This window comes from Podarcis tiliguerta (assembly GCF_965153285.1).
Source record: "Podarcis tiliguerta genome assembly, chromosome: 6".
Taxonomy (NCBI): domain Eukaryota; kingdom Metazoa; phylum Chordata; class Lepidosauria; order Squamata; family Lacertidae; genus Podarcis; species Podarcis tiliguerta.
The window spans coordinates 3913088-3939037 of record NC_139539.1 but is presented as its reverse complement, the minus strand read 5'-3'; the positions used below and the strand labels follow the sequence as shown (position 1 = coordinate 3939037).

The following is a 25950-nucleotide window of genomic DNA, read 5'->3' as shown; positions in this document are numbered from 1 at the left end:
TCAAACCCATCCATCCGCTCCAGCAAAGCGCTCCTCCATCTCTTCCTCCAAACTGCATGCCCATCCAGGGCATACTTTACAGATGTATTATCTGATGCAGTCTCTCCCGATCCTTTCCATTCATCCACTACGAGCAAATGTTTCCTCACGTTCTTGGTTGGGTTTAACAGCAGCATGCGTGTAAGATTAGGTAATCACAGGGTGCTCAGTCCTTAAGGCACGGTTTCTTAGGCAATTTACATTTCATGTATCTCCTGCATATTTTTCTGATCATCCACGTGACGTCGTCCTCATCCACCGCCCCCCGATTTAATTCAGATTTTTCTGATCTGCACAGAATGTGTCAAATAATGAATAAACACAAGATCACATGCTATCCAGCTGTGGACACATTAGGTGGGCATTGTGGCTCTTTAATTGTGTGCCAGCACATTATAAAATGGGCAGAGCTAAAAGGCTCTTTGGTTGGCAGCTTACACATAAAAGACAGCGCTTGCTCCCCTACACTTTCTATCTCTATGTTCAACCTCCGGACCCAGAAATTCCCTTTGCGTGCCGTTCTAGCCTTTCCCTGCGACATCTATGGTAAAGCCGCTGCGCTATCGAGCGCAGAAACGGAGCCGTAAGAGGAAAGCGGGTGCGACGCATGCGCGGTGGGCGCTGTTTACTCCTCTCCGGCGTGCGCTCGAGGCGCGGCGGTTGGCGGTGACGTCTTTGGCAGGCGCCAGCCGAGGCGGGCAAGAAGCGAGAAGTGGGCGGAGCCTCGGGAGGGAGGAGTAAGGGAAGAGGGGAAAAAGAGACACGAAGCCGGAGAGGCCCGGCCGGGATGCTCCTCGGCGGCGCCCAGAGACCATGGCCCTCCGGAGGCCGCCGCCGCCGCCGCCGCACCAAGACAACGGGAGGCGAGGTACGCGGGCCGCTCGGCCGGCGAGGGTGCGAGGCCCTCGGCCGACCTGACAGCCGGGCGCCTGAGGGGGGAAAGGGAGGCCTTCGCTCCGCTGAGGGGCGACGCGGCCCTGAGGGAGAAGGGGCGGGGCGGAGAGGAGGCCACGCCCCGTCCCCCTCGCTCAGGAGGCAGGAGCCAATCGGAGGGGGCCGTTCCGGGGGTGGGCGGGGCGACGGGTGACGCTTCCTCCCCTTTCTTCGCAGAAGTGTCAGGCAGAAGTCGAACAGGTGAAGCAACTGCGACTCCCGCCATCTGGTTCCCTGTGTATTCTATTTTCTTTTTTTTTGGGGTAGTGGGATTATTCCAAATAACTGCAGTGGGAGGCCCCTTGAATGGGGGTGGGAGCATAGCTGTCAACTTTCAGATTTGAAAATAAGGGATCAGCAGCCTCACCTGTCCTGGAGACAGTCTACGGGATATATAACAATCTGGGATAGCAGCGGGAAGCAGCGGGAAACGGCGCTGAAATAAGGGAATTTCCCGCAAAAAAGAGGGAAGGTTGACAGCTATATGGGTGGGAGGAAGCTGCTCCCCCCCCCCCAGCAGTGCTAAGACAGGTGTGTGTTCATACCATTTCGCTTCCAGTGCAAAAGTGAAGTAGGTGGGCGGGCATCCCTCAGGAGGGTTAGGACCCATCTGCAGGGACACTGCGGAGAAGGTGTTCTCTCTCTTTCTGATATGCTATGTGCATACTTTCACTTAACAAAATTTTAAAAAGGTAAAGGGACCCCTGACCATTAGGTCCAGTCGTTGCTGACTCTGGGTTTGCGGCGCTCATTTCGCTTTATTGGCCGAGGGAGCCGGCGTACAGCTTCCGGGTCATGTGGCCAGCATGACGAAGCCGCTTCTGGCGAACCGGAGCAGCGCACGGAAACACCGTTTACCTTCCCGCTGGAGTGGTACCTATTTATCTACTTGCACTTTGACGTGCTTTTGAACTGCTAGGTTGGCAGGAGCAGGGACTGAGCAACGGGAGCTCACCCCGTCGCGGGGATTCGAACCGCGACCTTCTGATTGGCAAGTCCTAGGCTCTGTGGTTAACCCACAGCGCCACCCGCGTCCCTTTAACAAAATTTAGGTACCGTTTTATTGGAAAACCTGTAAGCAGTTTACAAGAAGTGTTGGAATAAAAGCAAATAAAACATTTACAAATGATTTAAATTAGCAGTAAAGGAAATTGAAACACAGCAGCTGCCTGGGTGAGGGCTGGAACGCTCTTGGTCTAAGAGCTAACATAGAAGTGGGGAACCTCGAGCTCAGGAGCCAGGTGCAGCTGTTTCTACCTTTCATTCATTTCATTTATTGGACTTATTAGGCACTTGTCACCCGAAGGTCTCCAAGCAACTTGCAGCAAAAAAGAAGATATACAATATATAATATCATAGGACTTTCCCCGGGATAAACACCCTTCACCAGCCCTGCTTTGCAACCTCCTTTTTGTCTGGCTAGAATGTGCTGCTAAACTCTGATTGAGAAGGATATGCATAGAAAAAGCTTGCTGTACAAAAGCAAAATTAGGATTCTTTGCTGCACCTACATTTGCTTCTGGCCCCACCTACCACTGCCCTAGAAGCAATGTGGCCCTCATAGGGAAAAATATCCCACACCTAACTGAATTATTCCTTTTAGGCAGGTACGTTTTTAGCCACCCTCCTGCATGTATGCAATCCATTTCACTGTTGCCAATGCCACTGCGGGGCTTCTTTTGGGGGAGAAACAGCACTTTATTCCACTCATACTTCTTCACTAAAGTCATGTGCGTGCAAAACAGTGTTGTCTCGGCTACTGCCGTCCTTGGGAACCAGAGCACTGAGGACCTTCCATTCCACTGTAATGACACCTGTGCAAATTAGTAATAAGGAGGATAGAGTGAAAGAGAAAGAAACCAGGGTAAACTTTTATTTAGACTGTGAGTCAAGTAGAAAGAAATCCTCCTCCTGTTTGCTCTTCTTGCTTATTTTGGGATCATTTCTGTCAAGTGGCATGTAGCTTTCCAAGTTCCAGCATTGTGTTGTGTAGAAACTCAGCACTCATGAAATTTCCTGCCAAAACAACCCTCTGTTTGTGGCTGGAAACGCAGAAGAGTTACACACTGCATAGCAAAGTTTTTAAGGCACTGTTGCAAACTGCAGGGGGTTGTGTAATTGGGGTGTGTGTGTGAGTGTTTTTGGTGCCCTCCTTTTGGGTCATTTGTTGTCTTGCAAAACTATCCAGAGTGACAAGTTGCCTTGCCAAGTTAGAGCCCTTCAAATCAGCTCCCATCTGAATTCTAAGAGTGGGTGTTAAGGATGCAAATTGCACAAACAGAGTTTTATGAAAGAGGCTTTTAAATGCAAACTGGTCACGCTTCCACATATTTGGCTCCCTGAGGTTGTTGTTGCTCCCCACCCCCCACTTACTTTCTTTCACTGGAGAAGTATATGAACATAAAACAAAGCAGCTGACTATCACCAGCTTTTTCTGGTGGCTCTGATCCAGATGTGTAGCAGTGTTCACAATGAAACTGCAAAAGGTTTAGATCTTTGGGAGCTTGTTGTATTGTGCTCAATGCATTTAGCCAGCTGCTATGCATAACAGTCAGATATCCTTAAAAGGTTATACTGGATCACGTGCTTGCTTTGTGCTTGCCTTATTGCTGCTGGCAGGGACGCGGGTGGTGCTGTGGGTTAAACCACAGAGCCTAGGACTTGCCAATCAGAAGGTTGGCGGTTCGAATCCCTGTGACGGGGTGAGCTCCCGTTGCTTGGTCCCTGCTCCTGCCAACCTAGCAGTTCGAAAGCGCGTCAAAGTGCAAGTAGATAAATAGGTAGATTTTTTGACCGTAATAAATTATCGGTTTTGACAGGCTTTCGAATGGTCAGAGGCACCTTTACCTTTACCTGTGTGTGGAAAAGAAGGCCCATTGAGTCCTTTAACAGAGTAAGAGGTAAAATGGAGAGAAGCATACTCACAAAAATAACTCTTGCTAAGTCTGACCTTTAAGACATTGAACCGAAATGACTGAGAATTGTAAGTAAGCAACGAACTTTACTTTTCTTTCTTCTTCGCTCTCCACTCCCCTGCTTCCTACAATACTCTCTAAGGTGTATTAGGATACTTCCAATTATTGTGGATATTGCTTCTAATCTCCATTATGGGCCATGGCAAGCGGCCAAGGGACCTGGATGAGGCAATGCCTCCCCCGAGGCCCAAACAGTCCAAGATTGATACTTTTTTTCTTAACTGTAATAGAAATAATGAGGAAGTTAGCTACATGGTTGAAACTCACAATCGTTTTAATCCTTTAATTGACCTCGCAGCCGATATAGAAGTGGAGGGGGTGAACTCGAAGACAACGAATAATGCCAACGATAATGACAAAGAGGTGAGAGCCACCTCGAAGGGGGAGCCCGAGTTGGCCCTCGGCGATGGCATGGGACTCGATCATTTCCAATTAATAACCAGGACCCTGCGCTGCATCTTTAAGAGCATAAATGGGATCTCCATGCAGGTGGATAATCTCCACCAAAAGCTTGAGGCCCATTTGCTAGAGCTCCAGCTCAACCACACTCTGCCTCCGAGGGATTTAAAGGGACAGAGGTATACCTCCCTTATTAGACATGAAAGTGGTACTGGTGGTCACCTCCTAAAAACTCAATTGGACTCTCAATCTCTGATTTTACAACCAAACAAAATATGTCTAACTATACACAGTAGGGACCCCAGGTCCCCAAGGTGGAATAATTCGAGAGATGTCAAAGATCATCTGAGGCAACTCCTTCAGATTTGGCCTCCGCTAATAGACCTCAGTACAGTGAAACTTTTAAACTACCACCATCGGCTCCAAAAAGTATTGCTCTCCTTCCAGTCTCCAAAAATTCCCTCCATACTGGTTAGGCGTAAAGCGTTTCTGGCCACCTGGGGCATCTTCCCAACAAGAGTCTTTAATGACACCAGGATTAAACCTCTCTTCCGCAGCACCGTACAAAAAGGTAGCTGCCCGCCTGACAGGCGCGACTCAGTCTTGAAACTCAAGTTGTCCACCCGGGAACCTCACCCTCCCTCTCAGCCCAAGCTTCCTGGTTTATCTACTCCAGCAACAAAGAAGCATGACCAAAGCGGGCCCAGCCATCTGGATATCTCAGAGGAGAGGGACCTTATTTCATCCTATGGCGAGTTGCCATTAGTAGAACAGCAGGAAGTTATAAACAGGCTTGATACACTCAAGCAGCATCTTACACATGTACTTCAAGAGAAAATCTCCTCAAATCCTGGACATAGCAACCTATTAAATCAAAGGAAACCAGTTATGAAGGGGCTAACACCCCAGAAACCCCTGCCAAATACTGGGACTCCAATAACGGATGATTTGGCAGTCTGCCTGGCGGAAGCTCCTCATACACCGTCGCAACGCAGACCCCCTTCACCTCTACTAATAGATCTGCAATCAACTACCTCGTCCTCCGCCTTAAAGAGTAACGCGCCAAACACACCTCATCCTGGTAATCTGTCAATGTCCTATTCTTCTATGCCTGACCTGGAGTCTTCATTCAGTGCGGTCCAGTCAAATGACTCTATATCCTCGTCCTTTGCCAGTCAACCTCTTTTGGTAGAACCTCATTTATCCGCAACCTTTTCAAGCCAATATATAAACGTTAAGGAACCCACTGTGCAAAGAGACAACTTAGGTTTTACTGAAGACCCTGCTGGTCACATCAATCAACTCACCACCTCTTCGATACCTTCGGTAGTACCTCGCCTGGAGCTGTCTCAGACCCCTGGCAATGTCCTTCCCACCAGCAACCAGAGCAATTGACTAGCACATAGTCCCTCCTCAAATTGCTTTAATGTGCTATCCTGGAATGTGGCAGGATGGACGTCCAAACAGGATGACGGGGATATGAAAGAGTTTTTAGCGAAATTCCAGATTATGGGTATACAAGAGACCTGGTGCTTAGAATCTTCACCCCCCCCATCCCTACCGGGCTATGACGCCTTTGTGATTCCTGCGACCAAAACACACTTGTATGGGCGCCCTAGTGGAGGCCTGGTAACATTTGTTTCGCAGGAGCTTCAGCTTAATATCTCTCCTATCTTTTGGTTAGAGAGTAATTACATTCAAACTTTGCACATCACTAACAGCTCGCTTGGGGAATTCATATGTGTAAACTTGTACAATCCATCTACCTACTCCTCCTCTCACTCAAATCAGCTTTGGGAGGATTTAAGATTTATTCTAGATAAATCTGGGGCTGAATTTCCAAAGTCAGAGATCCTTATAATGGGGGACTTCAATGCCAGAATCGGAGCAGATATAAGCTTATTCACCGATAAGTCGCAATTATTCATAGAAGAGGAGTGGTTTCCTACGTGGAATTCACAGGACAAGACCATTAATAGGGCTGGCATCATACTGCTGGAGTTCACTATAAACTGCGGGCTGCACAGCTTGCACGGCACACCCAAAGACTGGTCCGGGGGATACTATACTTTTCTAGGATCTAGAGGGGCAAGTGTTATAGATTACATCTGGTCCTCCTCAGCATTTAATGATGAGGCATACTGTTTCAATGTGTTCAACAGAACCGAAAGTGACCACCTTCCAATTGCCATCTCCTTTCACCACACACAGCTGGGGCCTCCCAGCTCACCACACCCCCAGGATTCATCGACCCTGGCCCCCGGACGCAAGAAGTGGGACATCTACCTGGAGCAAGACATAAAAGTCCTCCTAAATTCCCCTGAGATCCTAGCCCTGAAATCTCAGCTGTTAACAACGAATGTGAATCATTTCTCAAATTTCCAGCAAATTCTAGTCTACTTGCTCCCTTCGCTTACGAAACCTTCCCGTGCGATTCTATCCTGGAAGAATCAAACCTGGTTCGACCAAGAATGCAAACAGTGCAGAAGTAGGCTTAGATTTCTCCAGTCAGACATGAAAGCAGACAGCACTCAGAGCAAAATCAGGGAGTTAGCCCAATTTCGTTCATACTATAAGAAGCTGCTCCAACATAAGAAATTGCTCTTTGCGAAAGAACGCTGGTCGGCTCTGTCAGTGGCCATTAAAACCCGTGACGACAAGAAATTTTGGAATTTAATTAATGCAGGTCTAAGACCCCCCTCATTCATTGTTAATAACATCACAGCAGTCAGCTGGCACTCTCACTTTGCTCAGCTGTATTCCACCTCAGATTCTGACGTAAATGTAGTCACCACCCTTCCAGCATCTGCCTTGCCCACCTGGGAGCCAGTCTCCCCAGAGAGATGTATTCAACTAATTAGCATGCTATCAGGGGATAAATCCCCGGGGGAGGATATGATACCACCTGAGGTATTCTTATCGAACCAGTCGTGGTGGGCCCCTATCTTAGCATCTCTCTTTACCACCATTAATGCTACTCTTAAGATTCCACCTAACTGGAAACAGAGCATAGTTATCCCAATACATAAAAAGGGGGACCCACAAGATCCGCGCAACTACCGACCTATCAGCCTGTTGGACATATCATACAAGGTTTACTCTAGATTCTTGCTAGAGAAATTAATTGAGTGGGCAGAAGAAACAAAGCTATTCCATCCGGAACAGGCTGGCTTCCGCAAAGGTCACAGCACATCTGGCCAATGTCTTGTTCTACTTACCCTGATTGATAAATACCTAAACAGGTTCAACTGCAAACTACACGCGGCTTTTGTGGACCTGACCTCCGCCTTTGACTCCATTCCCAGAGATAGGCTATGGCAGAAGCTTAGTCATACCAGCATAGATAAGAGACTCCTCCTCCTTCTTATGGAAATTCATAATGACATATCGGCCAGAGTAAAATTCGGCCCTCTGGGAGCTCTTTCTGATTCTTTCCCTCTGAATAAAGGGGTCAAACAGGGCTGCCTCTTGGCCCCTTTTCTATTCAATTTCTATATCAATGACATCGTCACAACTATGAAGGCCCTAAATCAACCTGCCCCCTCCTTACAACAGCTCAAGATCCCCATATTACTCTATGCGGACGACATGGTGATACTGTCATTAACCAAGCTGGGCTTAAACAACATGCTCAGAGGGCTCATGACATATTGTGATACCAACTCCCTTAAAATTAATTTCGCCAAAACCAAAATTCTTACTTTTGGCATGAAAACTCGGAAGTCACTCTGGAATTTTGAGGGCCATTCTATCGAACATTGTTCAGCATTCAAGTATTTGGGTATCATTTTTCAGCATGGGCTTAGCTGGTCAGCTCACCTAAATACAACCATCCTGGCTGCCCGCAGAACCATCAAAGCCTTGGAGAAATTCTACCATGCAAAAGGCGGCCAGCTGGTTCCACCAATCAGAAAAGCATTTATCAGCAAAGTCCTCCCGATGTTATTGTATGGGGTTGAAATCTGGGGGTGGAATTTAAAAACACTACAACGGCTGGAGATTCTACAAAACTCTTTTGCACGGAAGATACTGGGTCTCCCCAAGGGCTCGGTTGCAGCACAGTTAAGAACAGAACTGGGCCTCCCCTCCATTGTTGCGAGAGCCCACATTAGAATTATTAGCTTTTATTGTAAATTAATCAATGCCCCAGGTCCCCTACTAGCCAGGCAAGCCTTTTTAACGTGTTCTCAAAGCAATAAATGGTCCAAGGCCATGGTGACTATTACTGCACGCTACTCTCTCCCAAATCTTGACTCGCTGTCCTCTTGGGACAAACATAAAATCCGGGCCTGGATTCTTACAAGAGACGAGGCCATGGACCGGGCACAGTCCACCTCAGCTCGCCTCTCCATGTGGCTCCCTAAAGTGAAAGTGGTAAGATCACTTGCCAACTACTTGATAGACCTGACGGAGCCCAACTTGAGAAGAGCGTTTACTATGGCCCGCTTCCATTCTATACCCACGGCCTTCCTGCAGGGGATTTATTCTAAGACCCCTATTACCCAGCGTCTATGTCCATGCACAATGAATGAAGTAGAGGACTTCATACATTTCTTTTTCTACTGCCCTATTTATGAGCCAATAAGATCTAAGCTCCTCCTTTTGATCCCGTCCACCATTACATCTAAGGAAGACTGTTTGAAATCGCTTCTTGTGGACGCAAATCCCCAAATCTCACGTGGGGTGGCAATATTCATAGTGCAGGCTCTGAAACTCAGGGCTACTCTGACAGGGTAGCGTGCCCTAGACCTGGACCTGTTTTAATCTTTTTTATTACTTTTAACTCAATATGCTGAGTCTGTTCTGGGGCCATTTTGTGCTTTATATATACCCGCATACTAGTTTTTGGGCGCTGGCTATTATATCTTTGCATTATTGTCTTCGGGTAACTTAAATGTCACTACGCCAGCCAAAACACCTGAATTTTGCTGGGCTGCTTGTCTCTAGTTTGTCTTTTTTCTTTTTTGTATTGTCTTATTTTGCTATGGCAGTTTGCTAATGCAATAAAGGTTTTGACTTTGATAAATAGGTACCGCTCTGGCGGGAAGGTAAATGGTGTTTCCATGCGCTGCTCTGGTTCACCAGAAGCGGCTTAGTCATTCTGGCCACATGACCCAGAAGCTGTACGCCAGCTCCCTTGGCCAGTAAAGCGAGATGAGCACCGCAACTCCAGAGTTGGCCACGACTGGACCTAATGGTCAGGGGTCCCTTTAGCCTTTACCTATTACTGCTGGCAGCCCAGCCAGATGGGGGGGGGGTATAAATAATAATATTATTATTATTAACCTTTGCATTAAAAACAAATTGGCTAGTTTTTAGCAACAGTCAAGAACCAAGTGCTACTGATGCAAATGTTGCTTAGTTTGTGATTCATTGGAATGAGGTTACGTGTCTATGATGGTGTGAAGAAAGCTTTCTGTGATGCAACACTTTCTGATGTGATTCTGTTGAGATGGAGAGTGTCGCAGTGACTGGCGGTCAGGTCTTTTGAGTGTACAATACCAAATTGTGTACAATACTAAACTGAAAGGGAAAAAGTGTCCTATGTGGCGCTTGAGCAGTTCTGTCTTTCGGAGCATTAAGCTAAAGATTCCATAATGAAACAGCAGAGTGTCAGCAAAGAGGTCACAAAGTTAATAGCCTGAAACATTTGCATTGGCCCAACTGATGTTTGTTGTGTCACCATTGCCTTTCGGTCAACTATTAGGTTTCTTCTTAAACAAGTTTATTGACTACACTGCAGAAAACACCCTGCCCTTAAGACTGATTTGGTGGGTTTGCCAGTGTGATCTAGCGCCCCACTTTCCCCATCTTGTAAATAAATTACTGTCCCCTTTTGAGGCCATAATCATTAGCAGGCGAAACTGCTGTTAAGGCTGATTTGAATTTGATTTTTGTTTCTCTCGCAGACTGTGATTCCAAGAAAAAAAGGAAAGAAGCAGAGATCTACCAGGCCCTGAGCAGTGAGCCTGTGGATGTTGCTGCACTCAGGCGCATGGCTATCAGCGAGGGGGGGCTTCTGATGGATGAGATCCGCTGCAGGGTGTGGCCAAAGCTGCTTAATGTGAACACAGAGGACCTGCCACCTCCACCAGGTGAAGCCACATAACTCTTGCAATCTGGGGAAAGACTCTGGGAACCTTTGAGCTTGAGTGTGGGGTTAATTACTCAAAGCACAGTTTGCATTTTGGTTTTAGAGTATTTCTTTTTTTATGTAATTGGAGAGCTCTCTTCCATTAACATGGCTTTTAGTATTCACACAGAGTTGTTCCGTGGCTTCACCCTCTTGCATATTTAATGCTATTAAAAAGCAGATCCAGGAATGGTTTAGAATAAAAATAAATAAATCCAGGAAAACTCCTTTTAGCTGCAGCCCCCACAAATGGCAGCAAATCCATTTGGAAGTGCAGCTGGTGCTGTCTGGTGCAATTAAGCAGGTGAAGAGAAGCCTGTTCAGATGGCATTGCAATATGTGCTACCCTTAAGACTGGTGTTTTCCTGGTGCTCAGAACCTATGTTGTTAAGTGTCCCATTGCATAGATCAAACCATGTTTTGAACAGTGATGAGTACTTGTTAATAGGTATTCAGTTTCAGTTTTTATGGCTGCATTAAACACACTTCCCTCCTTAGTTCCTTGGGGCTGGTCCTCCTTTTGTGACTGCTGTGGATTTGTGACACTCTTCTATCCCTCCTAGGTGAGGAACTCCGGGAGGACAACAAAGATTACCAGCAAGTGTTGCTGGATGTGAGGCGATCTCTCCGACGCTTTCCTCCAGGTACAAGAAGCACTCTCTGCTTCCAGCTGTGGGGTCTCTGCAGAAATCCCTTGGGTTGAAAGTAGAGATGACAGAGAATTTCATTTGGCCTGCATTTCTAGTGAAATGACCTAATTTACACCTCCCACACGCATACACAGATTAAAATACAATCATCCTTTGGGATTTCACACTTCTCTGATTTTCTTGGCTCAGAAAAGAAGTGTTTATGAAATGTATGCACTGACATAGTATTTTGCAGCAAAACGTACATTGAAATATTAATTTAGTTATAGATTTCCACACATATTTTGCTTTAAGAAATTCACAGGTAAGTGTGGAAATGGGACAGAACAGACTTAAGAATAAATGCATGGAAAGTTGGCATGAGCTGGGAATAGACTGAACCATCTACCCCTAGTAGAAAACCATGATGCCTGAACTAGATTAAGTTGATAGCTTAGACATGCTGCTTGCGATATTGTTGCCCTAGCAACACCCCAGTGGCCCAGAATAAGTGAGTCTTGAGGGAGGTCCTCTGTTTCTTTATCTGCACTTGTGTTTTCACTCCCCACCAATGGGTGATGCTGCTGCATGCTTCATTTAGCTGTTGCTTGCCTCGGACCATGGTATTCTTCAGCCTGAAGTGAAAGAGCTGGTGACTCTTAATGTGCTAAGCTGAGTCACTTTGCCAGCAGATCCAGTTCAGAGAAAACTTCTCCGTGCAGAAGTTCTTATGCAGCTTCCTCTTCTGTTTGCCACTGGCAATCCTGCTGTATTTCATTGTGCAGGGAAGGGTCCTGAGTAATATCAGAGGGTGCTCATGTTTGCAGAATATCAACCCAGTATATTTGTAGCTGAAAAGTTTGGAGCCTGACTGCACAAATGTAAACTACTCCCTTCTCTTGCACTGGAACAAATAGCCAATTGAAGGGTGTTGCATTTAAAACTGTCTCAAGCCAGCTAAACAGATGAAAATATGGCCTTGCCTTGTGCCAAGTAATGTCATAGGTCCATCTAGCCTAGGTTCTGATTGTCTTTGGCAGCAGCTCTTCAAGATCACAGCAGGATCTTTTCCCTCCAAGTCCTGCTGCCGCCTAAGTTCTTGAAGATGCAGCTGAAGGAACCAAATGCTGAGTCTCCCTCTGAGCACCAGTGATATTTTGATATTTAATGAAGCTGTGAGGCTTGTGATTAAAATAAGAGATAAATTGCCTGGGAAATTATCAGATTTATTGCGTGAACCAAGGGATGTCCACCTTCAGATAGAGATGCTGTAAAACTACTATTACCAGGTTTTCTTGCAGGGATACAGTGACTGGTTAACTGCTTTATGCTTGTAGTGCAGACTTACTGAGCTTCTGCTATTGAGTTTGGCCATGCGGGACTGCACACTGTATGCACAAGAAGGTAATGGGGCTGAGGAGATAATTAACCCCTGTTGTTAAATCCAGCAATCCCTTAATGATTCTGCCTTTGGATCTATGTGTCTTCAGCTGGCAGGAGACAAGAGAGACAGGCAGCTGAAGTAACTTGTGTCACTGGGACGCAGGATGTTGTCAGGTGGATGTTCTCAGCTGCCAACTCTCCGAACCCTTCTTGTTGCTCTCCCTGCAGGGATGCCAGATGAGCAGAGGGAGGGGCTGCAGGAAGAGCTGATTGACAGCATCCTGCAGGTCTTGCAGCGCAACCCACAGCTTCACTACTACCAAGGCTACCACGACATCGTGGTCACGTTTCTGCTTGTGGTTGGAGAGAGACTGGCAACGGCCCTCGTGGAAAAGCTTTCAACCCATCACCTCAGGTACTCTTGTCTGCGTTAGAGAGCACCCCTGGCTGCGGAGCTTGAAAGGAGTCACGGAGCAGGCTCCCGGGTTGCTGCGCAGTGGCGAATTCACATGGCGACCCACCTGGGTTCCAGGAATAGGTTAGCGGTGGCTGTTAGGTCCCTGCTGCAGAATGGGGCCTTTGTCTTTAAGAAGGAGCGAGCCAGAAAGAAAAGCCCACACAGTGAAAACGAGGGGGCTCAAGTTGCTCCTTGCCTTGGAACCCCCAAATTGCCAACTTTCTCTCTCTGAGCCAGGGGTCAGCAACCTTTTTCAGCCATGGGCCAGTCCACTCTTCCTCAGACCTTGTGGGGGGGGCGGATTATATTTTGGAGGGGGAAACCAAATTCCTATGCCCCACAAATAACCCAGAGATGCATTTTAAATCAAAGGACACATTCTACTCATGTAAAAACATGTTGATTCCCGGACCGTCTGCAGACCAGATTGAGAAGGCGATTGGGCTGCATCCGGCCCATGGGCCTTAGTTTGCCTACCCCTGCTCTGAGCAAATCCAACGGGATTTACATAGGAAGCTCCCTTATATTGAGTCAGACCATAGGTCTACCTAGCTTGGTGTTGCCTACACTGACTGGTAGCTGCTCTCTATGCTTTCAGGCAGGGAACATGCCCAGCCTTACCTGCAAACTCCAGGGATTGAACCTGGGACCTGCATGCAAAACATGTTCTCTAACGCTAAGCTCTGGCCCTTCCCATTAAGTGTCTTTCCTGCCACAGTGGGCCCTAAAGCCTTTGTACTGTGCATCAGCCTCCCGCTAAGGGAGTTGGGGTTGGTTCTTGAGTGGAGCTGCCTAGTGCCTGTGTTCCTTTGCACTTCCCGTTGTTTGGGTTTGCAGACTCCCAGTGAGGGTTAAACGTCCCCCACCTCCTGACTGTTAGCTTGCTCAGTTAGAGGAGGGACATGCAGGCCCTTCTGGAGAGGGAAGTCTAATTCCCCTCCTCTCTGAGCCACATTCTCTGCATGTCACCCAAGCTTATTAAAAAATTAAAGGGCAGGTTTCAACATTGTGCTATTACACACGTTCGATCTGTGCAGGCATATTAGGTTGCCAGATGGAATGACTCCTCCTTACCCCCTTGTGCTGTTCTGGGGTTTCTGCCACCCACTCCATGGCCAAAGTTAGGGTGGGCAAGGGGAGGGAAGCCCCATAGTGCAAGCAAAAGCCCTTGCAGAGGGCTTCCACTGATAGGTTTGTGAATCCCACCCAAAGATTCAACACCTCCTTCCTTCACTTCCACTGGGCTTCTGTAATAGAGATGGTTGAAACCCAGGTCCTTTGCTATAGACGTTGCACCCTTCCTCGTTGTTCTAGGACTGTGCTACCTAAAGTTCCCGGAAATATTCTGCCCAGGAATCAACATTGTGTTGCTTTTGCTGTTGCTTCTTGATGTAGATTAGAAAACGTTCTGCTGCACTTTGATAAGGCAGTGGTAGTTCTGCCCAACTCAGTGAAAAAGCACACTGGGGAAGGGACTGGAGAGCAGACTGGATGGATTAAAATCTTCTGGGTAGAAGTAAGAGGACATAATCTAATCTGATCTTATTGTAACTGCAATACAAACAGAGTTGCAATACGCACAATATAACAGTCTTAAAAGGGGACAAAGAAAAAATGTATTTCACTGTACTGTGGGATGGCAGGCTGATGAATGCCTGATGCTTTGCTGCTGTTCTTTCCCAATTTCCATCCATTGTTATCTTGTTTGCATTGGGAGGGACTGGGCAGCTGTGAGAGTTAAGTATTCCAGTCCCAAACAAAGCCAGGCCAGCCTCCTGCAGAGAAATCACTTTCACACCCTTTCTAAATACCAACTAGAAGTTGAGGCAAAGGTTGAAGCAGTGTGTTAAATCTACAGAGCCTGCTGGGAGAGAGGGTTGTTTTCCCCAGATTCTTCTCAGGACCAGCCCTTGCCAGGCTTTCCTGAAGCTAGCTTTTGCAGAAACGTTAGTGGCTAGTGGCAATGGCCAGTTTCTAGACCCACAGTCTGCTTTCAGTCTGTGTCGAAGCAATTGTGGGATTCACAGTGCACCAAGCCCCTTGTGAACATAGTTTTCTCAAGAACATAAAGTGTGTTGTTGTTTTCCAAAAGCAAGCCATGACTTTGGACCCACGCCTTCAGGGTTTCTGCATGGTTTTCTGCTGGAGTCCTGGTGACTTTCCTTTTCTAAAATAAAAAAACTGGACCTGCATGGTCACTTGTGTTTCTCCATTGCAACAGCCTCTCTTGTGTTCAAGTTTGTACACTTGCCGGCCGCTTGCTGTGAGTGAGCCTCTGGTTGTTGGAACCAGAAAGTATCCCATCTCCTATTCCCACTTCCCGGGGCATTTGGGTATCTCTTGGCTTCTGGTCTGCTTTGCACCGTTTGCTGTCTGTGATAAACAAGAGAGCGTTTGCTTCACACTGCCTCATGCCTTGTCTGACCAGACCTGCTTTTCCTGGCAGGGATTTTATGGACCCGACAATGGACAACACCAAGCACATCTTAAACTACCTGATGCCCATTATAGACCAGGTGAACCCAGAATTGCACGACTTCATGCAGAGGTAGGTGGAATTGCTGCACTTTCCTTTTTAAAAAATAAAATAAAAATGCATGCAATTGAAGGTCAACTCTAGGAAGTCCTCCCATACTGCTGCCTAGCATGACTGAGCAGTGCCTTTTTCAGCATCCCTCTCGAGATGCAAAACTTGGAGAATTTGGTGATGCAGTTAGTGGCTTCTAGGCCTTCAGTGTCCATATTCATTGGTATGCTCTGAGAAATAGAATTGGAAGCGACCTTGAGGTGGGACACCCAAAAGCATTTCTGACCGGCAGACACCTGTTCAGTCTTGGCAACCTCCAAGGAAGAAGATGTCACAAGCCTCTTTTGATAGCTTGTCCCTTCCTGAATGCCTGCTGAATCCCATGCCATATCATGTGGAGAACAGCCATCCCAGCTGCAACTTGCAACCTGGGGGGAAGGGGTTGAGCAAACGGGATGCTTTACCTTGACCCTTTTGTTTCTTTGTTCCTCTTCCTTTTTTGCACAGAGCTGAAGTGGGGACCATTTTTGCTCTCAGCTGGCTGATCACCTGGTTTGGACACGTGCTGTCTGACTTCAGACACGTTGTGCGGCTGTACGACTTCTTCCTGGCATGCCACCCGCTAATGCCAATCTACTTTGCAGCAGTGGTAGGTGTCACTCACTTCAGCAGTGGAACATGAACCAAACCAGGCTGTGTTTTTTGCTTCCCGCCCCACTCTTTAAAATGATTTAAGATGCATAGAGCTGCAAGAGACAGCTTTGCTGCTTAGTGGCTGCTTTGCCTTCAGCACAGAGTTCCAGTTGCAAACCATCCATCAAGAAAACAAGCTTGAGTCTGTAGCAAAGAGTATCTGCTTCTCCTCCTTCCATTAATCTATTATAATAATAATTTCTTATACCCTGCCCATCTGGCTGAGTTTCCCCAGCCACTCTGGGCGGCTCCCATTTGAGTGTTAAAAACAATACAGCATTAAATATTAAAAACTTCCCTAAACAGGGCTGCCTTCAGATGTCTTTTAAAGATAGGATAGCTGCTTATTTCCTTCACATCTGAAGGGAGGGTGTTCCACAGGGTGGGTGCCACTCCCAAGAAGGCCCTCTGACTGGTTCCCTGTAACCTCACTTCTCGCAATGAGGGAACCGCCAGAAGGCCCTTGGAGCTGGATCTCAGTGTCCGGGCTGAACGATGGGGGTGGAGATGCTCTTTCAGATATACTGGGCCGAGGCCGTTTAGGGCTTTCAAGGTCAGCACCAACACTTTGAATTGTGCCTGGAAACATACTGGGAGAGAATGAAGATCTCTCAGGACCGGTGTTATATGGTCCCGGCGGCCGCTCCCAGTCACCAGTCTAGCTGCTGCATTCTGGATTAGTTGTAGTTTCCGGGTCACCTTCAAAGGTAGCCCCACATAGAGTGCATTGCAGTAGTCCAAGCGGGAGATAACTAGAAACATATTATTATTATTATTATTATTATTATTATTATTATTATTATTACCATCATCATCATCAGTTTTGCTGTGCTTGGGCAGAGAAGTGCAGAGGAGTTTCACAGAAAACGTTGCCAGCAGTCCATACCATAGGGATGGGAAATATTCTGCATGTTGGAGAGCAAGGCTGCTGCTTGTCTGAGGACGATGGATCATTACTTGGGACCTATCCATAAAGTCAAGGGTGAGCTGCAGCTGTGGAACCATGCAGGCTTGTGCTCTCTCTCTCTTTATCCTAGCAGCTCTCACATGCAGCAGCAGCACAAGGGCTGCATCTGGTTGCCTGGAGGAAATTTTGACTTGCCACAGTTCGTGGAATCATATACCGTATTTTTTGCTCTATAAGACTCACTTTTTCCCTCCTAAAAAGTAAGGGGAAATGTGTGTGCGTCTTATGGAGCGAATGCAGGCTGTGCAGCTATCCCAGAAGCCAGAACAGCAAGAGGGATTGCTGCTTTCACTGCACAGCGATCCCTCTTTCTGTTCTGGCTTCTGAGATTCAGAATATTTTTTTCTTGTTTTCCTCCTCCAAAAACTAGGTGTGTCTTGTGGTCTGGTGCGTCTTATAGAGCGAAAAATACGGTAATTTTTAGGGTTGGAAGAGACTCCCAAGGGGCATCTAGTCCAACTCCCTGCAATGCAGCAAAATTGTAAGGGAGACACATGGACTGCATGTCACTTGCTGCTTCCAAAGAAACCAAACTACAAACTGGGGCATACCCAAAGGGTTTAGAGTGGAACCCTCTTGCAGCTGCTTTGGCAGGGACCTTTTCACTTTTAAAAAAAATAAAATTGGAATTTTATTTACAACATAACATAACCCCCCCGCCTCCCCAATACAGAAATCCACCCTCATTAAACGTGAACATAACATGCTATGAGCATAACATACAACAATACAAACAACAAAATAAAAGACTTCCTTTATCTTGTATCTGGCCTCCTTATTTACTTCTTATAAGCTGTTTCCTTTATGAATAATTATTAATATTTTTCTAATTATAACTTAAATATCCACAAAGTCTCCTGCAGACATTAATCGAAACAAGTCCAGGTATGTATTTTAGGGCACTGTTTTGTGAAGTATTCTCTGCATTTCCCCCATGCTTTTTGAAACTCTTGTCACACGAGATCACAGGTGGCAGGGACCTTTTGAACCCTTGGCGACGGTAGCCGTGTGACAGGGAAGTGTTGGCGCCATGCGCCACGTAAGCTGAGTAATAATAATAATAATAATAATAATAATTTTTATTTATACCCCACCCTCCCCAGCCAAGGCCGGGCTCAGGGCAGCTAACAAGCAATAATAAAAACAAGTTGAATGAATACAACTTGAAAACAAGATTAAAATACAACATTAAAATATTGAAACATTAAAATATTAAAATGCAGCCTCATCACAGGAGGAGAAAGGAAAAAGAAAAAAGAAAGAGGGGGAGGGAATCAAATTGACTCCAAGCCAAAGGCCAGGCGGAACAACTCTGTCTTACAGGCCCTGCGGAAAGAAATCAGATCCTGCAGGGCCCTGGTCTCATGAGGCAGAGCGTTCCACCAGGCCGGAGCCAGTGTTGAAAAGGCCTTGGCTCTGGTTGAAGCCAATCTAACTTCCTTAGGGCCCGGGACCTCTAGGGTATGGCTATTTATGGACCTTGAGGCTCTCCGTGGGGCATACCAGGAGAGGCGGTCCCGTAGGTACGAGGGTCCTAGGCCGTGAAGGGCTTTAAAGGTCAAAACCAGCACCTTAAATCTGACCCTGTACTCCACCGGCAGCCAGTGCAGCTGGAAAAGCACTGGGTGAATATGCTCCCATGGCAGAGACCCTGTGAGGAGCCTCACTGCAGCATTCTGCACCCATTGGAGTTTCTGGGACAGCTTCAAGGGCAGCCCCGCATAGAGCGAATTACAGTAGTCAAGCCTGGAGGTGACCGTCGCATGAATCACTGAGTTGCTGCTTGCTTCTCTGCAGATCGTGCTCCATCGCGCACCGGAGGTTCTCGCCTGTGAGTGTGACATGGCCTCCGTCCACCATCTTTTATCGCAGATCCCACAAGACCTTCCGTACGAGACCCTGATCAGTCGAGCTGGAGACCTCTTCGTTCAGTTTCCACCATCGGAACTTGCTCGGGAGGCTGCTCAGCAGCAAGCCGAAAGGTGGGTAATGACAGACTTTAGTTGGGGCCTTAGTGGAGATGTAGCGCAGCGTACTCCTCCTGGGGTCGTTTGTCCACCTTGGGTCCCCACCATGCGCTCCGCTCTCACATGAGGCTCCCAGAAGCTGTCAGGATGCGACAGCAGCCACACCCCGGTGTTACCGGAAAAATCCGAGGGCTCCCTTGGACAAAAAGTAAAGACACCAACCAGAGTAAATTGGAGCAAATCAGCAGTCTGTAGGCTTGGCCTTTATTGTACTGTTGCAGCAGGGTGTTCCCCTCACTCGCAGGAGAGAGGAAAGACCCAGAAAATGGTGTGCAAGACCTTATAAAAACTTTTGAAATTCCCCTCCTCTAGGTCAAGCCCACCCCCAGAAACATCATGCATACATTACAGAAAGGAGGGGTTGAGGGAGGAGTTGTGGTGGTAACCTGAGTGTCCTGTCACCTGGCTGGTTCCCTTCTCCCCCTCCGCATGAGTCATTTCCTGAAGACAAAAGGTAGTCGCAGTTCCCTGCCCCCTGAGGGAAATCTGATCATGCTGAATCCACTCCCATATGCAAGTTCTTTGTGATTTTTGATTGTCTTCTGTCTGGGATCATCAGGGTTGGCATAGCAACTGGGCAGGGCTCCTGTGGATGTGCTGGGATGGTGAAGGGATTATGGCGCCCTGTATCAAACCTTCCCCATTTTGTAGTCTTTCCTTCATGGAGTAAAATAAAAGTGGAACAGTGCAAATCCGATGTATGGTTGATTTTCTATGAATTTATAGCAGAAGTGTAGCGTATGTAGTGTGTGAGTGTGTGTGTGTGAAGTTTGTACAAACTGAATGATGGGGGGGGGGGGGTTTCCTGCTACACCGGGAACGGCTTTGACTGGCCGGCTAAACCAGGTGAGGGTAGCGGATGGATCTCAAACCCTCAGTGAGTTAGGGACTTCCCCTGCATGTGAAGACAGGCTCTGGTGGATTGGGCGAGACCAGTAGTGGGTCCAGCAGTCAAAAAGGCAGTTTCTGCGCATCCTGGCCACACTACCAGCAGTACTGAGGAATTCAGAAAGAAGCAGAGATTTCTCCTCCATGTGCCAAAAAAACAACCCACTCTCTGCCTTGAGAAAAGTAGCTTGCCCTTTCAGCAGTTGAGTTTTCACTCCGTAGCTGCTTATGTCGTCTCCTGCAGCAGAAAAAAAAGGAGCAAGAAACCCAAACAGCGGCCCTGAAAGATAAAGAGCGCGTGAGAGCTCCACTATCCTCTTCTGAGCATCTGAAATATCCGTTGTCCCTTTTGCCTGTTGTGTAAGATAAGGTCACTCAAGGTTTCTGCAAGTGCCGTCTCCTGGCTCTGATAACAGCTGCAGGCCAGTTTGATCGCCTGCTGGCTGTGGGTCTCAGATGTTGCCTGTGTAGACAGAATGGGGCTGGCTGCTTGTTTCTAGGTATCCATGTGAGTTCAGCAAGCAAGGTCATTTCAGGAGTTCAGGAAACTCTGATCTGCTCTTCCATTCCCTCGTCTGAGGTGGACTGATCCCTAGGAAGTGAGCTTCCTGCCCATATCCTTTTAAGAGAACCAAACCTGAGAATTTTAACTCATGGTAAAGTTGCTAGTTTCCAAGATCTGGAAAACACAACTAACTTCAGGGGTGCTTTCCACATTTATTGTGATACCCTGAACCAGTGTGGTGTAGTGGTTAAGAATGATGGACTCGTAATCTGGTGAACCAGGTTCGCTTCCCCGCTCCTCCACATGCAGCTGCTGGGTGACCTTGGGCCAGTCACACTTCTCTGAAGTCTCTCAGCCCCACTCACCTCACAGAGTGTTTGTTGTGGGGGAGGAAGGGAAAGGAGAATGTTAGCCGCTTTGAGACTCCTTCGGGTAGTGATAAAGCGGGATATCAAATCCAAACTCCTCCTCCTCCTTCTCCACAGCAGGAGAACCATATCCTGCCTGGCTGGCTGCTTGGAATGACGTGCCCTGCCTCTGTTTTCTTCTTCCCCTACAGGACGGCTGCTTCCACCTTCAAAGACTTTGAGCTGGCTTCGGCCCAGCAGCGGCCCGACACGGTTCTCCGGCAGCGCTTCAGAGAGCGGCTCCGCGCGGAGGAGCGGGCAAAGTTGCTCTTGGCAACGAAACCAAGGACCAACCGCTTTGTCAAGCTGGCCGTCATGGGGCTGACGGTGGCGCTGGGCGCGGCAGCTTTGGCTGTGGTGAAGAGCGCGCTCGAGTGGGCACCCAAATTCGAACTCCAGATATTCCCCTGAGAGTCGAGGAGGAAGTTCCCCGCTTACCGTCTCCTGCTTGGTACACCAGGCATAGGCAGCCATGTCTGCAGAAGGCAAATTGGGTTTTGGAAGCCCTGCTCTCTTCCCTCCCCCCCTCCTGCAACCTGCCTTACTAATTCAAGCCACCCAGGCCTGGACCTGCAGTCATCTTGTTCTCACCTCCTCTTCGTCGTCCTCCCTGAGCATCCAGAGCCTCTGGGGAACCTTTTCCTTTCGGAACAAGGGAAGTGGCTGCCGGCTGCTACAAGGCTAAAGAACCTCATTTTTTTGCTGTGCTTCCTGCCCTGTTCATGGGCCTGTAGCCTGTGTAGCGCTTGAGAGAAGGTCCGTTCTTCCCTCTGGGTGTTTGGCAAAATGGGAGAGAAGGAAACAGAAGAATATTTTCAGGGATGGTGCTGGTTCTGCAATATTAACTGAGATGGAGCGAGGGGAGATGAGTCTGGGCACAACCGTTCAGAGGTGTCCTCCCCTCCTTTCCCTCTCACCTATTTAGTTGCCTGCATTCCCAGATGTGGAACTGAAGAGCCAGTTTCCGACAAGTCAAAACACTGGGAATCTGCTTGTTTTTGCTTTTGAGGTCTGCAGCAGATTGACTCACGTTATCTCTCTCGACTGCGAAGCCTGCAGCAGGGGTTGCAAGCATATGAACATGTTTCATCTCGGAGACCATGTAGCTGTCACCCAGCCACCCACAGCACAGCTATTTCAGCCAGGCCCGAGTAGGAAATTCTGCATCTGGCGCATGAGGAATTACTCCTTGGAACATGGTCCATTATGGCTTTCGGAGTTTTTTCTGTTGCTACCATCTTGCAAAATCAATAGCAGCAGTTTCCGTTAATGATCTTTCCGTTAAGGGAGAGATCTTCCTGTTGTGAAATTTCGCCCTGTTGCAGGACCAATGTAGTTGATGTGGAAAGAAAAGTGCTTTAAAAGATCTGAGCCACTAACAGAAATAGATGTATTGTCATGCCCGAAGGGTTTTCCAGAAACTGTCCACTCAATCCAAAGTCCCAGGCCCTCCATCGATAAACCCCCATGCACCTCTACCTCCTTCCTCTGCTAATAAACCCTCACAAGTGTCCTTACCTAATTTACACAGCTGAGTCCTTTTTCCCTGATGGCAATTATGTATTCAGTCACCTGTAAAACTACCTTCTCAGTCGGCCAAGCATTACTGTGGAGGGCGAAGGAAAGTCAAAACCAAGGACCCAACTGCTTGGTCAAACTGGCAGCCCCGAGGCTGATGGTAATGCTGCGTTCGCCAACTTTGCCGCATTGGAGCGGACAGCAGAGCACTTGGGACCTGCGGCCTTTTGCAATCTGCTGCGATGAACTCATTCCAACAGCGACGGAAGCCCAAGTTGCTCCCTCTACCCTGGAAGATGAGCAGACTTGGCCATTCAAAAGGAGCAGCTCCCAGAGGACGCCACAGTGCCTGGAGCCCTTAACGACACGGTAGCAAGGCCTAGAGCTAACCAGTGCATGCATTTGTTTTGCTTTTAAGAGTGCTGGATTCTGCTGTGCATTGGGATTTGCAGTCACCGGAAAGACAGCCAGCAGAAAAACAGAGAGACCTCCTTTTCCCTGTTTTGCCTGCTGGGAGTATCTTCTCACCAAGCCGAGAACTGACCCCAGAAGGACACATTGCTGCCTCTCTATTTGGAATGTGCTTCCTGCAACCAAGTCATTCAGCTATTGGTGTCTTTTAGGGGGAAGTTTTTCTTCTGCAGTGGGGCAGTGCCGTTCAGCTTTGGTGGGAGGCAAATCAACCTGCCACCCATTAGTTGCGGGCCTTGTGGTATCAGGAAGCCATGGGCATGGGGATACCAGGATGTCCCACGAGCAACAGTGAAAAGCAGGGAAGGGAAAGTGTCATCTTAGTCCCTGGTTGCCAATGCAGTGCTCTCCAGGTGTTAAACTACAGCTCCCATCATCCCTGAGGATGTTGCAGTACCTGAAATATCCACATTGGCCACGCCTTTCTCAAGTGGCCACAGTGTGGATCGTAGGATTCCTCTGGAAGAGCAGGGGCTTGAATGATTGACACCTGCCGCAAGGGCTGGGGCTTTTCGTTACCGGATGGTGTGGGATGGAAGAAACACGCGAAGCGTTATTTTACTAAGCACTTTATGAAAATCAAAGCTAAAAGAGGAAGACTTAGAAGGAGGCCTACCTATCCCTTGAGGTTTTTCTTCTTGCCTTACCAGGAAACGGTTTCCTAGCAGGTTCAGACAGGTGTATATGAGACCTGTGGAAGCTGCATCTGCAGCCTGACCGAGGCTGGATGCAGTCTTGGCCTGAAGCTGTTCCATGTTACTCAGGCAGCAGAATGCAGAAAAAGGGTTAAGACAGGCACCCTCTTCCCTCTGCTCCTTGTGGCAATGATGGGCTGACTTCTGGTTTATTAAAATGGAAGAGTCATTTCCTCTCCCTCTACCACCAGATATAGATATGTATTAAAAACCCCAAATTTCAGCAGGTCTAGAATCTGCAGAAACGAAACTTCGTGCAGCGGTGGCGAGGGGAAGCTTTGTTTCATGATCAGCATTCACCAGCTTTTTAAGCTGAAAGCACACAAAACCAGCTGATTACAATTAGCGGAATCTGCTAGTAAAGTGAGACTGCAGCACTTCAGGTTTGAATGCTCTCATATGTGAGATAATATTCTCTGTGTGTTGAAAACTAGCCTGTCAGGGGAAAGGGTTCAGCCTAGTTTTTCCCCACCCACCCCCACATGCTTTTTTTCTGCCTTCGGGGAGGACACCGCCGCCGCCTGAAGCCTGGAGTGATAACTGTAAGGCAAGCTTTGCCACTTGATTTAGCTGAAAGTATAAACTGACCCTTATTATCCCAGAGGGAAGAGCAGTACAAGTGAGCGCAAACACTTTGCTCTCCATTGACTGCAATGAAGGGAGAAACTCATGCATCAAGAATAAACCACATGGAAGACCATCATGTATGTGAAGCCACAAGAGGTGGGACTAACCTTTTATCTCCATCCTTTTAGCTGTGCAGAGACAAGAGTTAAGCCCCCAGGCTGTCTCTTCCCTCTGCTGTGCATTGCTGCAGGCTGGTGAATTTGACAGCCACATAACTCTGCCTTTGTGTCTCCTGCAAAGCCGCTGACTCTGCTTGCGGTAACTGTTGGAACTCGTGCCGAAGCAGCTGGCCACCATGAATGCATTTGGTGACACGCTACAGTTTTGCCAGGTTCCCTAAAGCAGCTTGTTTCTTGGACTTTGGGGACTGAACCATTACTGTAGCCTGCCTGCTAACACTAGGAAACCACTGAGCAGCCTGTTGCATTTTGCAACCAGCCAGGCTTGTAGGGCGGCCTGCTGGTCTACGCAGTTGCAGACCAGTAGCAAAACCAGGTGGTTTAAGTGACACCCAGCTGGACCACTTTGCATAGACTAGCAGGCTACCTTTGTTGGTGCTCATTCACGACTCGAGCAGGCCTCCCTGTTGCCAACCCACAATAGATATGGGAACAGGTGTGTCAAAAAAAAGGAGCACTTTCTGAAGGGGAGAGGCAGCTGGAAGAAGAAACAGCTGCTGCCGTTAGAAGCTGCAACGCCAGACGTCCTGGGTCAAAATCATGGCCAGGGAGATGCCCGCCAACTCTAAGCCACCTTCCGTGGGGAAATCGGTTGTTTCTTCCCTTGTGCATAAGCGTTCTCTGATGAAGTTGCTACTCTGTATAAAGATTATACATATGTATGTAAAATGCAGATTTGTACAAGGCTTGTAATTGTGTAAAAAAAATACCCCGACAACCAAATAAACACTATACCTACTTACTAAACAGATGCGTTTGCAGCACTGCGTTTTCCTCCTCTTCCCTGACCCAGTTTGACTCGTTTTAGCTGCTTGCTAGTCTCTGGTATATGGGACGTGGGTTAAACCACAGAGCCTAGGACTTGTCGATCAGAAGGTCGGCGGTTCGAATCCCCGCGCAGACGGGGTAAGCTCCTGTTGCTCGGTCCCTGCTCCTGCCAACCTAGCAGTTTGAAAGCACGTCAAAGTGCAAGTAGATAAATGGGTACCGCTCCGGCGGGAAGGTAAATGGCGTTTCTGTGCGCTGTTCTGGTTCACCAGAAGCGGCTTAGTCATGCTGGCCACATAACCCAGAAGCTGTCTGTGGACAAACGCCAGCTCCCTCGACCAATAAAGCAAGATGAGTGTCGCAACCCCAGAGTCGGCCACGACTGGACCTAATGGTCAGGGGTCCCTTTACCTTTAGTCTCTGGTATGTAATACCAGTTCCTGGGGAGAGCATTGTTGTCCCCTCTGAGCTTCCTTTATGCATCTGTTCGGTCACCACGAGAACACGATGCTGAATTTGGGGAGTCTCCTTTGGCCTGATCCCACAGGCGGCGTTCTCCCAATGAGCTAGCTTGAAACGGCTTCTGCATGTGACGGAACAAGTCATCTGCTTTTCATGGGATTGACCCCGCGATGTATAATAAGGCTGCCCTAAGCAGCAGCTGCTTTGAACAATCTCTGCCTGGAGGCAGACCTACATGGATTAGCCCTCCCTGCTTTTTTAAAAGTAT

At 47.9% G+C, this 25950-nt stretch overlaps 1 protein-coding gene across 2 annotated transcripts; it reads left to right on the top strand.

Annotated features, from left to right (window-relative positions):
* The first annotated feature begins 629 nt into the window (after nucleotides 1-629).
* Nucleotides 630-25199, top strand: TBC1D20 (TBC1 domain family member 20). 2 transcript variants are annotated; one of them, XM_083447552.1, is made up of 8 exons: nucleotides 630-907; nucleotides 10256-10441; nucleotides 11043-11123; nucleotides 12720-12906; nucleotides 15395-15496; nucleotides 15983-16124; nucleotides 18933-19117; nucleotides 21115-25199. In XM_083447552.1, exons 1-8 carry the CDS (start codon nucleotides 853-855, stop codon nucleotides 21371-21373), a joined length of 1197 nt encoding a protein of 398 aa, XP_083303678.1. In that variant the 5' UTR covers nucleotides 630-852; the 3' UTR covers nucleotides 21374-25199. The 2 variants fall into 2 exon arrangements, with proteins under 2 accessions (XP_083303678.1, XP_083303679.1); XM_083447553.1 differs by having other exon boundaries at nucleotides 691-907; nucleotides 19008-19117.
* Nucleotides 25200-25950: the final 751 nt, after the last annotated feature.

Coding starts and splice junctions, on each gene's coding strand:
- TBC1D20 (XM_083447552.1), top strand. CDS start 853: ATGGCCCTCCGGAGGCCGCCGCCGCCGCCGCCGCACCAAGACAACGGG. Junction 11,124..12,719: donor TCTCCGACGCTTTCCTCCAG/GTACAAGAAGCA, acceptor CTCTCCCTGCAG/GGATGCCAGATGAGCAGAGG. Junction 16,125..18,932: donor CAATCTACTTTGCAGCAGTG/GTAGGTGTCACT, acceptor GCTTCTCTGCAG/ATCGTGCTCCATCGCGCACC.